This window comes from Somniosus microcephalus, chromosome 1, assembly GCF_052327205.1.
Source record: "Somniosus microcephalus isolate GS21.2 chromosome 1, FLI_Smic_1.0, whole genome shotgun sequence".
In the NCBI taxonomy this organism is placed as follows: domain Eukaryota; kingdom Metazoa; phylum Chordata; class Chondrichthyes; order Squaliformes; family Somniosidae; genus Somniosus; species Somniosus microcephalus.
The window spans coordinates 72,871,614-72,885,904 of NC_140987.1; the positions used below are offsets into that span (position 1 = coordinate 72,871,614).

At 48.5% G+C, this 14,291-nt stretch overlaps 1 protein-coding gene across 1 annotated transcript in view; it reads left to right on the forward strand.

Annotated features, from left to right (window-relative positions):
- The window catches only part of LOC147124160 (neuromedin-K receptor-like), a 154,367-nt gene extending 143,198 nt beyond the window's left edge, over positions 1-11,169 (forward strand). The window contains exons 4-5 of the mRNA XM_085983033.1: positions 3,941-4,137; positions 7,174-11,169. Coding sequence (XP_085839159.1) covers positions 3,941-4,137; positions 7,174-7,489 — 513 coding nt within the window. The 3' untranslated portion in view covers positions 7,490-11,169. The remainder of the gene's footprint in view (positions 1-3,940; positions 4,138-7,173) is intronic.
- Positions 11,170-14,291: the final 3,122 nt, after the last annotated feature.

Below are 14,291 nucleotides of genomic sequence, written 5' to 3' on the forward strand. Positions count from 1 at the left end.
GGGATCCCGGGCACTGTGGGTGATATTGGGATCCCCGGGCACTGTGGGTGATATTGGGATCCCGGGCACTGTGGGTGATATTGGGATCCCAGGCACTGTGGGTGATATTGGGATCCCGGGCACTGTGGGTGATATTGGGATCCCAGGCACTGTGGGTGACATTGGGATCCCCGGGTACTGTGGGTGATATTGGGGCTCCGGGCACTGTGGGTGATATTGGGGCTCCGGGCACTGTGGGTGATATTGGGATCCCCGGGCACTGTGGGTGATATTGGGATCCCCGGGCACTGTTGGTGATATTGGGGCCCCGGGCACTGTGTGTGATATTGGGGCCCCGGGCACTGTGGGTGATATTGAGGCCCCGGGCACTGTGGGTGATATTGGGGCCCCAGGCACTGTGGGTGATATTGGGATCCCCAGGCACTGTGGGTGATATTGGGGCCCTGGGCACTGTGGGTGATATTGGGGCCCCGGGCACTGTGGGTGATATTGGGATCCCCAGGCACTGTGGGTGATATTGGGGCCCCGGGCACTGTGGGTGATATTGGGATCCCTGGGCACTGTGGGTGATATTGGGATCCCCAGGCACTGTGGGTGATATTGGGGCCCTGGGCACTGTGGGTGATATTGGGACCCCGGGCATTGTGGGTGATATTGGGGCCCCGGGCACTGTGGGTGATATTGGGGCCCCGGGCACTGTGGGTGATTTTGGGGCCCCGGGCACAGTGGGTGATATTGGGGCCCCGGGCACTGTGGGTGATATTGGGGCCCCAGGCACTGTGGGTGATATTGGGATCCCCGGGCACTGTGGGTGATATTGGGGCCCCGGGCACTGTGGGTAATATTGGGGCCCCGAGCACTGTGGGTGATATTGGGGGCCTGGGCACTGTGGGTGATATTGGGGCCCCGGGCACTGTGGGTGATATTGGGGCGCCGGGCACTGTGGGTGATATTGGGATCCCCGGGCACTGTGGGTGATATTGGGGCCCCGGGCACTGTGGGTGATATTGGGAGCCCCGGGCACTGTGGGTGATATTGGGGCCCTGGGCACTGTGGGTGATATTGGGGCCCGGAGCACTGTGGGTGATATTGGGGCCCCAGGCACTGTGGGTGACATTGGGGCCCTGGGCACTGTGGGTGATATTGTGGCCCCGGGCACTGTGGGTGATATTGGGGCCCCGGGCACTGTGGGTGATATTGGGGCCCCGGGCACTGTGGGTGATATTGGGATCCCCGGGCAATGTGTGTAATATTGGGGCCCTGGGCACTGTGGGTGATATTGGGGCCCAGAGCACTGTGGGTGACATTGGGGCCCCGGGCACTGTGGGTGATATTGGGATCCCCGGGCACTGTGGGTGATATTGGGAACCCCGGGCACTGTGGGTGATATTGGGATCCCCAGGCACTGTGGGTGATATTGGGGCCCCGGGCACTGTGGGTGATATTGGGACCCCGGGCACTGTGGGTGATATTGGGATCCCCGGGCACTGTCTGTGATATTGGGATCCCCTGGCACTGTGGGTGATATTGGGGCCCTGGGCACTGTGGGTGGTATTGGGGCCCTGGGCACTGTGGGTGATATTGGGATTCCCGGGCACTGTGGGTGATATTGGGATCCCCGGGCACTGTGGGTGATATTGGGGCCCCGGGCACTGTGGGTGATATTGGGATCCCCGGGCACTGTGGGTGATATTGGGGCCCCGGGCACTGTGGGTGATATTGGGATCCCCGGGCACTGTGGGTGATATTGGGGCCCCGGGCACTGTGGGTGATATTGGGATCCCTGGGCACTGTGGGTGATATTGGGATCCCCAGGCACTGTGGGTGATATTGGAGCCCTGGGCACTGTGGCTGATATTGGGACCCCGGGCACTGTGGGTGATATTGGGGCCCCTGGCACTGTGGGTGATTTTGGGACCCCTGGCACTGTGGGTGATTTTGGGGCCCCGGGCACTGTGGGTGATATTGGGGCCCCGGGCACTGTGGGTGATTTTGGGGCCCCGGGCACTGTGGGTGATATTGGGGCCCCGGGCACTGTGGGTGATATTGGGGCCCCGGGCACTGTGGGTGTTATTGGGGCCTGGAGCACTGTGGGTGATATTGGGGCCCCGGGCACTGTGGGTGATATTGGGGCCCCGGGCACTGTGGGTGATATTGGGATCCCCGGGCACTGTGGGTGATATTGGGACCCCGGGCACTGTGGGTGATATTGGGATCCCCGGGCACTGTGAGTGATATTGGGGCCCCAGGCACTGTGGGTGATATTGGGGCCCCAGGCACTGTGGGTGACATTGGGGCCCTGGCACTGTGGGTGATATTGGGGCCCCAGGCACTGTGGGTGATATTGGGGCCCCGGGCACTGTGGCTGATATTGGGGCCCCGGGCACTGTGGGTGATATTGGGACCCCGGGCACTGTGGGTGATATTGGGATCCCCAGGCACTGTGGGTGATATTGGGGCCCCAGGCACTGTGGGTGATATTGGGATCCCCGGGCACTGTGGGTGATATTGGGGCCCTGGGCACTGTGGGTGGTATTGGGGCCCTGGGCACTGTGGGTGATATTGGGATCCCTGGGCACTGTGGGTGATATTAGGATCCTCGGGCACTGTGGGTGATATTGGGGTCCCTGGGCACTGTGGGTGATATTGGGATCCCTGGGCACTGTGGGTGATATTGGGATCCCCGGGCACTGTGGGTGATATTGGTATCCCCGGGCACTGTGGGTGATATTGGGGCCCCGGGCACTGTGGGTGATATTGGGGCCCCGGGCACTGTGGATGATATTGGGATCCCCGGGCACTGTGGGTGATATTGGGATCCCCGGGCACTGTGGGTGATATTGGGACCCCCGGGCACTGTGGGTAATATTGGGGCCCCGGGCACTGTTGGTGATATTGGGGCCCCGGGCACTGTGGGTGATATTGGGATCCCCAGGCACTGTGGGTGATATTGGGATCCCTGGGCACTGTGGGTGGTATTGGGGCCCTGGGCACTGTGGGCGATATTGGGATCCCCGGGCACTGTGGGTGATATTGGGATCCCCGGGCACTGTGCGTGATATTGGGGCCCCGGGCACTACGTTATCTTGATGACCTGAATTATTCAGTGTGCAGCAATGCAGGAAACTTTTACATGGGTGCGGGTCTATGGGGAATGTGCTAAGTGGGGAGTTGGTGGATGCAATTTAGGAGTATGCAAATGATTGAGAAAATTTGCATGCACTGAAGTTCTGGCATAAAACCAGCTTTAGTCATTTATGCAGGAATTTCCACTGGAAAAAAACGGTGCCACTCTGTACTTTCACCAAAACATTCCAGGATATTCTGTGCCAGTTGAAGTCTCTTCAGGGTAAATGTTACTTTTCAATAAAAACCTGTTCTTTTGTTTTGGAATGGAGAACAATCTGTGTAGACATATCTCATTGTCATCACTACAGATGTCAGCGATGTAAACTGTATTGGTCTCAGCCTTGGGTTGCTGAGCCAGAAGGTTGTGGGTTCAAGCACCACTCCAGCGACTTCAGTGCAGTAGCTGCGATGTGCTGCACTGTCGGAGGTGCTGTCTTTCGGACGAGACGTTAAACCTGCCTTCCCTCTCGTGTGGACGTAAAAAATGCTGCAGCACAACTCAGTGTCCTCGCCAACATTTATCACTCAACCAGCACCAAGAAAAGATGATTTATTCATTTTCTGGTTGTGGGTTCTTGCTGTGCACAAATCGGCTACCACATTCCCCTACGTTACAACAGTGACGACACTTCAAACGTATTTCATTGGCTGTATAGTGCTTCGGGACATGCTGAGGTTGCGAAAGGCGCTGTATAAATGAGCTTCTTTCCTTTTTAGATGTGAGTTACATCACTTTGCCATATGTTTAGAAATAATGAAAATGTTGCTTCTTTGATTATAATACACTTCCTTATCTACACATCTCCTGTAGGTTGTTAAAATGATGATTGTGGTGGTGTTCACCTTCACCATCTGCTGGCTGCCCTACCACATCTTCTTTATCGTGACCAAACAGTACCCACAAGTCAGCAGCTGGAAGCCCATACAACAGGTTTACTTAGCTGTGTTCTTACTGGCAATGAGTTCCAACATGCACAACCCCATCATATACTGTTGCCTAAACAGCCGGTAAGTCAGGCACTCTGGGTTGGGGACTGGGGCATGGGGCATGGGGAGTCTTTCTACTCAGCATTTGAATATATATATTGTTCCTAGTTCAGAAATGGTTTGTAATTGGCTCCCTGCCCTTGTCATAAATGCTTGGAGGCCATTTTGGAAATTCCCCAAAACAGATTACAGACTTAAAGAGATCATTTTTTATGGTCGCAGAGTTAGTTTTATCTTTTATTTTCTTACTCAGAAGTAGGTCAAGCGTTGATTCTCAGTTGAAAAGGGAGTCTTCCCATCCTTTCAACAAGCCAGTGGGTAAATGCTGACCCATTCAGGTCAGGAAGGTCCCAGCTTCGATCGCTGGTTTTGTCGAGCTAGTTCTGCCATGACAGTGATGGGGTTGCGTAACTTACAGCAACGTTACTGGGAGAAGTAAGGGAAAACCTGGCCAGGATTCTCACTCCCGATCACTTCCAGTAATCCCTGCTGGAAGCATGCGAGCGTGTTGTGAGTACTGGTTGAGAACTAGGCTCAACCTGCTGACTTGGTTGAACACCCTATGGTGCTTAGTGTCCAGGCTGCCTTTGAAGAATAGCTATGTGGGTGGAAATATCCCCAATAACGCACAGCCCCCACCACCACCAGCATGAATCGTTGCTTCAGGAGAGGGACAACATTTTGAAGGAAAACTGGGCAATGGGCAAAATGAGTTCTCCAGGAGGGGATGGTGGATTTTCAGATGTCAGACTCCATCTGATGGAATCAGTTCAAGACTAGTCCAATTTTCACGGTTGGACCTCATTTCCCCTTACCACCTCTTTCCCAGATGCCCAGATGTTAAATTTTCCTCTTTAGTACCCCTGACATTCAGCTTTACACAATGGATATGCAGATCAGGAATTCAGGAACGTGCTCCAATTCCCAGTGTATGTTTGGGACCAGGAAGCTCTGCGCCAGGTGTTATAAAGATGAAAATTTACCCGTAAGTCTAACTTGCTCTCTCTGATTTTGTGATATATTAAAAATGTCACCTCCTAAATCTTTCCAATCAGGTTTCCGCTTCTACCACAGCAGTGAAATAGCCCAAACCAAAGTAACAAAGGACATCTCTGACTGTGATTGTGATGTCTTAACCCTTCTTAATTCTCCTTGACCTTTGACATGATCGACCACACCATCCTCCTCCAAAAGTTCTCCTGCATTGTTCACCTCAGTGGGACTGCTCTCACTTGGTTCCATTCTTACCTATCCAATCATAGCCGGAGCATCTCCAGCAATGTCTTACCTACACAGTTACCTCTGGTGTCCCCGAGAGATCTATCCTTGGCCCCTTCCTCTACCTCATCTACATGCTGCCCCTTGGCCACATCACCTGTAGGTATGGGGTCAACTTCCACAAGTATGCTGATGATACCCAGCTCTACCTCTCCAACACCCCGCCATTGTTTCTTTGATGTACACTTCCAATTCACCTCACCATTGGTGGCCGTGCCTTCAGCTGCCTAGACCCCCATTCTGGAATACCCTTCCACCTCGCTTTCCTCCTTTAAGGCCCTCCTTAAAATCCACCTCTCCCATCTTAATATCCCCCTTCTTTGGCTCGGCATACTTTTTTTTCAGAATACACCTTGGAACATTTTTCTATGTTAAAGGTGCTATATAAATGCAAGTTGTTGCTGAACCTAGAAAATCAAAACCTCTTCTCATCTTCTTCTGCCACATGACCCTGCCTTACTGAACAGGCATAGAAACATAGAAACATAGAAGATAGGAGCAGGAGTAGAAAAGAAAGTTTTTTGTACATTTAGAAGAAGAAAAAACTTATTTAAGGTTTTATACATATTGGAACATTTGGCAGAGAAAGATATAAATGTGATCAGTCCATCTCCCCGGGTAAACGAAGAGATGACCCTTCATGGTAAAATCCATGATAGATATATGTGTATATTACACACATTTTTAATTTGCCGGCTTGGATAGTTATGAAGGTACAATCGTGAAGGGAGATGAGGTGAATTTATTTTATGGCACAAGTTATGATCTAGAATGCACTGCCTGAAAGGGTGGTGGAAGCAGATTCAATAGTAACTTTCAAAAGAGAACTGAATATATACTTGAAGGGAAAACATTTACAGGGCTATGGGGAGCGAGCAGGGGAGGGGGATTAATTGGATATCTCTACCAAAGAGACGGCACAGACACGATGGGCCAAATGGCCTTTTTCTATGTGCTGTATCATTCTATGATTCTATGATATGGAAATAAACATGACGAGGTTTAGGTTGTGTGGAGCAGCCATTCATGAGGATAAAGTAGCAGTTAGTTGCAATTAAACTCCACTGCCTAGAACTCCCATGAGTGTTTATGTTGTTTCTGCCGATCTCCAGCTAAAGTTACGGGACCTAAATACATCGGGTCCCAGCCGTAGGGTCAAAGTTTTCCAGATAACTTTATGAGGACAGAGCCTCTGCCCACCTTTACAAGGTCATCCATGGAATGGTTAAGGGGGTCAGGGTATGGACTCCATAAGTCAGGAGTTCTTGTGCCCCAGCTTTAGTTGGGTTGGCGTAGGTACCCCTGACCAATGGAGGTTGGTGTGGGGCTCACCTGGGGATCGAAGCCTGGACCACTCCATCCCCCCACCCCCCGCCCTCCCCGCTGGAAGATGAGAGGCCAAAGGTTTGTTTATATATAAAATTACAAGTGACCTCCTGACCTAGAGAGCTGCTGAGGGTAGCTTCTTCCCCTTTCTGGGGGGAGAGGGAAACCCAGCGCTCCTCCTGACCCAGCGAGCTTTGGCTGGCATTTCTTGCCTCTTTTGGGGAGGTGAGGGGTCATCTGGAGCCCTCTGCCAAACAAAGACCTAGTACTTGCATTCCCGCCCTCTGACCTCACGAGCCTCAGCAGGGTCAGTGGCAGAGATAGTGGGAAAGTGCATCCTGGCACTTACACTGACGTGACTGAGTTTCAGTCCTTATAATTTTAGGGGTGCGCGTCACCCAAGATCACGGTGTACAGGTGGCCTCAGCATTCTCTTTATTTATGTGCTTGCAGATTTCGAGCAGGGTTCAAGAGGGCTTTCCAATGGTGCCCCTTCATTGAATTTTCCAGCTACGATGAACTGGAACTACAATCGACCAGGATTCAGCCTACCCGACAGAACAGCGCTTATACCATCTCCCGCATGGAGTCCAACCTGACGGTGGAATTTGACACATCCGAAAATGACAGTGTGGGGACTTGCAGCAAAAAGGGCGCAGCTTTACGAAACATGAGTTTCAATGGGCACTCTCGAAGTAATTCCAAAAACATTTCCAGGAGTTCGAGCTTCTTCAGTCAGACAAACACGTCTTTAGATGAATACTCATAGAGCAGTAGATTGTGTCATCTCATTAGTCAACTGGGCATGCTCATTTGGTGCAGTTCAACATGGAAGCTGGTTCCTTTGTATCAGTTTGGCTCAGTTGGTGGCACTCTCCCCTCTTGAGACAGATGGCCATGAGTTCAAGCCCCACTCTAGCACTGGAGCCTGTAATCTAGGCTGGTGCTGCATTGTCAGAGGTGCCATCCTTTGAGTAAGATGATGGGGCCAATTTTCATGGCCTCCACCGGGCGGAAGCAGAGTTGAACATACCGCTCCAATCCCGCTACCAATTCCCACCCGCCGTGGAAATGGCCAGCCCGAGTCCCTGCCTGTTTCAGGGAGGAGCCTCCTCTGAATTTGCAAGTCGGGGGACCTTCGCTGCTTGTAGGACTCCGATGCAATTTTCATGTACCAGTGGGCGGGGTGAGCATAGCATGCATGTTCTGCCCATTGATACTAGGCATAGAGCAGCCTACCCAGCGGTCCTTAAAGGGACCACTGCAGGCCGCTCAGGAAACACCTATGAGGCCAGCATTGGCGAACTGCCCATAAGCACCAGGTGGTACAATCACACCACCCGCTTGATTTCCACCCAAAATAAAATTCATCCCCATTAAGGAGAGGCTCAGCCTGTTCCGGTGGACATCAACCCCTGCTCCCTGCACCGTGGCACTATATGAGGAAGAGCAGACAGTTGTCCTGACCAATAGCCATCCCTCAACCAACAGTAGATAAACAGATTAGTCGGTCATTTGCTGTTTCTGGGATCTTGCTGCATGCAATTTTGGTTGCCGCATTTCCCTACAAAACAACAGTGACTATGCTTCAACAAGTAATTCATTGACACTGTGGCGTGCTTGGGGACATCCTGAGGACGTGAAAGGAGCTATCTAATTGCAAGTTTGTTCTTTTCTTTTCCCTACAAAAAATTAATGGAAGTAGGAATAAAGCCCATGGTGTACTGGGTACCTTTTGGAAATGCTCAGTAGAAGTAGGATGTCTCGCTTTAGTTGCCATTTTTGCTCTCCCGTTAGAAAGTGTATAAGTATTGTTTTGTCAAAATAGAAAGGGGTTGGGTTTGAAATTAGATTGCTTTTATTAGTCCATCAAGCATATTTAAAAGTAAATGTATGGATGGAAATTCTACCACTGGCAAAGTGAGGGTTAAGGGAAGACATTCTGGTGTGTGCAGTAGCTCATTGTCTGCCTGTCTGTTTTTTCATTATATAAATTTCTCGAGTAATAACTGAGACTCTGCGAGTAACTCCATTTGAGTTTTGCCAACTGGCTAAAGGAATGGAATCTTGTGCTAAATTCCTCAGCCTTGCAGTTCCCTCAAATGCATTGGTAGAGAGTACTCATCCAGAGCTTGAAGTGGAGCAGAGGAGGGAATGAGAAGATGTAGAAGGTGAACTAGAACAAACATGAGTGTGTGGGGACAGTGTAGAAGCTGAAACAACGGGCGGCACAGAGAGCAGCAGTAAACCCAGACTGTCCCAGTGAGAAAGTGTTCCACGTGTCACACACATCAGGTGGCTGCCGAGGGCAACTGTCACTGTTAGTATCAAGCCAATCAGGTACATTTCTATGATACTGCTGATCTCCACATGAGAAAGCAAAAAGACTGTGAATGACTATGTACACAGGGTCAGCATGTTACTAAAACGACTACTGAAGTTTACTGGACCTGCTGAAGTTCAATCAGCTGTTATGGAGTGAGGCTATTTCAGCTTTCTACAGGGGAAAAAGTATTCAAATTCAGAACTCAAAGGAGACATTAAATGTACTAACAGGTCACGATGCTTCAAAATGTCTCTTCTGAAGTGAAGACTGGAGCATGTCGCCCGTTATACTTTAATTGGCTGCTCTTAGTGTAAGTAGTGATGTATCAGCAGCTGTGACAGTTGTTCAGTACTCCAGTGACAAGCGGGCACTGCCAGTATTCTCGGGCACTGAGCTTTTTTTAACGTGGCCTATGGAATCCTATACTGATAGTCAGTAATATAGCTGCGTTTTATCCATCGTGTGTGCAAAATGTTAAGTATTAATTCTTAAATGAGAATATTCATGACGCCATGCTATTCTTTATATGGTAGCTATTTAGTGATACTGTGGCTCAGATCAGTTAAAGGTCATGTAGAATAATGACCTATGATTAATGTTAAGTTACAAGCTGCAAAAGGTGTTTATTACCATTTTCTTTCATGTCCTATGTCCTGTTATATTTGGTTCAACATGGCTGCATCTGATTTTGGGAATGAGCAGAACAAAACTGTGGTGATTCCTTTTAGATTACACTTCCCACTCAAAGCCAGCGAGTGTTGCATGCGTCAGCACTTTTAGTACTCATATTGCAAATTAATGAACATTTTCAAGGTACAAGGCTTTTAAAAAAATGATTCATTCTCGGGATGTGGGCATTGTAAGGCCGGCATTTATTGCACATCCCTAGTTGCCCGAGAAGTTGGTGGTGGGTCTTCATCTTGAACTGTTGTATTTATAATGGTTTTTAATAGAACTGAGTGTCTTGCTGGGTCACTTCAGACCGCAGTTAGGAGTGAACCATGTTGGTGTGGGACTGGAGTCATGTGTAGGGCAGACCGGTTAAGGTTTCCTTCCCCAAAGAACATTAGTGAACCAGTTGGATTCTTACGACAATCCGACAGCTTTACGTTTACTGATAGCAGTTTTTTATCTCCAGATTCAACAAAAAATATTAAATTCTTAAACTGCCATGGTGGGACTTGAACTTGTGTTCCCTGGATTAACTAGTTTAGTAATATAACCACTGGACTACCGTGCCCAACAATGATTTTAAGACATTCCCCCATCTCAGGGGAATAAATTCCATTCGCTATTGAACCCGCACTAACACGTCATCCAGCACAAGACTCATCATGTGACTAGCTTCTCACAGTTTAAAAATGTACTAACCTCTTCTGGGAGTTGGAGAATGGGTATATTGAATTTATCAAAAAAACACTGCAAGGCGCACTCCTGCAAACAATAATTGTAATATAGACTGCAGTGTTTCATGTCCAACGCAAGTTCAAGGCCATCTGGGTTCATCATTTTTCCAAGGTGTTCAGCTAAGCCAATCAGAACAAAAAACACTGAGGGGGTAAAGGTTCCTCTGGGGTTTCCCAATCTCCTGCTGTAACTTGGGTGGAAGATCGACGGAAATGCACCTTTAGCAGGTTTGCAGATGTCACATCTCTAACTGCATCGTTCGTGATGTGACCACTGCAAACCTGCTAAGTGGATCATTAGAAAGTTTGCTCCACTCATGCTTCCTCAACGGCCCCCATGGCTGCCAACTCCAGTAAAATGATTTTTTTTAGTTTAGAGTGCTCGAATCCCACAGGAACCACGATCGTTCCATTTTTGTAGCCTTGTTGGGCGTTATTATTAAAGTCTACACCCATTTCACGCAGGGTATAATTCATCCATAGGATGTGAACGCCTTCTTGAACCGCTGCAGTCCATATGGTGTAGGTACACCCACAATGCTGTTAGGAAGGGAGTTCCAGGATTTTGGCCCAGCGACAGTGAAGGAACAGCGATACAGGTCCAAGTCAGGATGGTGTGTGGCTTGGAGGGGAACTTGGAGGTGGTGATGTTCCCATGCGTCTGCTGCCCTTGTCCTTCTAAGTGGTAGAGGTCGTGGGTTTGGAAGGTGCTGTTGAAGGAGCTTTGGCGAGTTGCTGCAGTGCATCTTATAGATGGTACACACTGCAGCCACAGTGCGCCAGTGGTGGAGGGAGTGAATGTTGAAGGTGGTGGATGGAATACCAATCAAGCGGGCAGCTTTATCCTGAATGGTGTTGAGCTTCTTGAGTGTTGTTGGAGCTGCACTCATCCAGGCAAGTGGAGAGTATTCCATCACACTCCTGACTTGTGCCTTGTAGATGGTGGAAAGGCTTTGGGGAGTCAGGAGGTGAGACACTCGCCGCAGAATTCCCAGCCTCTGGCCTGCTCTTGTAGCCACAGTATTTATATGGCTGGTCCAGTTCAGTTTCTGATCAATTGTAACCCCCAGGATGTTGATAGTGGGGGATTCAGTGATGGTAATGCCATTGAATGTCAAGGGGAGATGGTTAGAGTCTCGTTTGTTGGAGATGGTCATTGCCTGGCACTTGTGTGGTGCGAATGTTACTTGCCACTTGTCAGCCCAAGTCTGAATGTTGTCCAGGTCTTGCTGCATATGGACACGGACTGCATCCATCAGCGAACATCCCCACTTCTGACCTTATGATGGAGGGAAGGTCATTGATGAAACAGCTGAAGTTGGTTGGGCCTAGGATACTGCCCTGAGGAACTCCTGCAGTGATGTCAATTGAAATTAAATTCCCCAGCTGCTGTGGTGGGATTTAAACTCGTGTCTTGGGATCATTAGTCCAGGCCTACTAGATTACTAGTTCAGTAACACGTGGAATCTGTATGGGTAGAGCTGAGAAATACCAAGGGGCAGAAAACATTAGTGGGAGTTGTATACAGACCCCCAAACAGTAATGCTGAGGTTGGGGATGGCATTAAACAGGGAATTAGAGACGCGTGCAATAAGAGCACACAATTATCATGGGTGACTTTAATCTACATAGAGATTGGGCTAACCAAATTAGTAACAATACTGTGGAGGAGCAATTCCTAGAGTGTATATGGGATGGTTTCCTGGACCAATATGTCGAGGAACCAACTAGAAATCAGGCCATCTTAGACTGGGTATTATGTAATGAGAAAGGATTAATTAGCAATCTTGTTGTGCGAGGCCCCTTGGGGAGGAGCGATCATAATATGATAGAATTCGTCATTAAAATGGAGAGTGAAGTAGTTGACTCAGAGACTAGGGTCCTGAATTTAAATAAAGGAAACTACAATGGTATGAGGCATGAGTTGGCTAGGAAGGATTGGGGAATGTTACTTAACGGGTTGACAGTGGATAGGCAATGGCAAACATTTAAAGATCGCATGGATGAACTATAGAATTTGTTCATCCCTGTTTGGCATAAAAATAAAACAAAAAAGGTGACTCAACCGTGGCTAACAAGAGAAATTAGGGATAGCATAAGATCCAAGGAGAGGACATATAAATTGGCCAAAAAAAGCAGCAAACCTGAGGATTGGGAGCAGTTTAGGATTCAGCAAAGGAGGACAAAGGGATTAATTAAGAGGGGGAAAATAGATTATAAGAGTAAGCTTGCAGGGAACATAAAAACTGACTGTAAAAGCTTCTATAGATATGTGAAGGGAAAAAGATTGGTGAAGTCAAGCGTAGGTCCCTTGCAGTCAGAATCAGGGTAATTTATAATGTGGAACAAAGAAATGGCTGACCAATTAAATACATACTTTTGTTCTGTCTTCACAAAGGAGGACACAAATAAACTCCCAGAGAGGTCGGGGAACATAGGGTCTAATGAGAGGGAGGAATTGAATGAAATCAGTATTTGTAAGGACATGGTGTTAGGGAAATTGACGGGATTGAAGACCGATAAATCCCCAGGGCCTGATAATCTACATGTTAGGGTACTTAAGGAAGTGGCCCGAGAAATAGTAGATGCATTGCTGGGCATCTTCCAAAATTCTATAGACTCTGGAACAGTTCCCATGGATTGGAGGATAGCTAATGTAACAGCACCATTTAAAAAAGGTGGTAGAGAGAAAACGGGATATCATAAGTCTGCTATCAGTAGTGGGGAAAATGCTAGAGTCCATTATAAAAGATGTAATAGCAGAGCACTTGGAAAACAGTGACAGGATCGGACAAAATCAACATGGATTTACAAAAGGTAAATCATGCTTGACTAATCTACTGGAATTTTTTGAGGATGTAACTGTTAGAATAGATAAGGGAGAACCAGTGGATGTGGTGTATTTGGACTTTTAGAAGGCTTTTGATAAGGTCCGGCATAAGAGATTAGCGTGCAAAGTTAAAGCACGCAGGATTGGGGGTAAGGTACTGTCTTGGATAGAGAACTGGTTGGCAGACAAGAAGCAAAGAGTTGAAATAAATGGGTCTTTTTCTGAGTGGCAGGCAGTGACTAGTGGGGTACCGCAGGGATCAGTGCTAGGACGCCAGCTATTCACAATATATATAAATGATCTAGACGAGGGAACTAGATGTAATATCTCCAAGTTTGCAGACGACACAAAACTGGGTGGGCGTGTGTGCTGTGAGGAGGATGCAGAGAAACTCCAGTATGATTTGGACAGGTTGGGTGATTGGGTAAATGCATGGCAAATGCAGTATAATGTGGATAAATGCGAGGTTATCCACTTCGGTGGCAAAAACAGGAAGACATATTATTATCTGACCGGCAATAGATTGGGAAAAGGGGACGTGCAACGAGACCTGGGTGTCCTTGTGCACCAGTCGCTGAAAGTAAGCATGCAGGTGCAGCAGGCGGTTAAGAAGGCAAATGGTATGTTGGCCTTCATAGTGAGAGGATTCAAGTACAGGAGTAAGGATGTCTTGCTGCAGTTGTACAGGGCCTTGGTGAGACCACACCTTGAGTATTGTGTGCAGTTTTCATCACCTTATCTGAGGAAGGATGTTCTTGCCATGGAGAGAGTGCAGCGAAGATTCACCAGACTGATACCTGGGATGGCAGGAATGACGTATGAGGAGAGATTGGGTCGATTAGGCTTATATTTGCTAGAGTTTAGAAGAATGAGAGGGGATCTCATTGAAACTTATAAAATTCTAACAGGACTAGACAGACTAGATGCAGGAAGGATGTTCCCGATGGCGGGGGAGTCCAGAACCAGGGGTCACAGTCTAAGGAAATGGGGTAAGCCATTTAGGACTGAG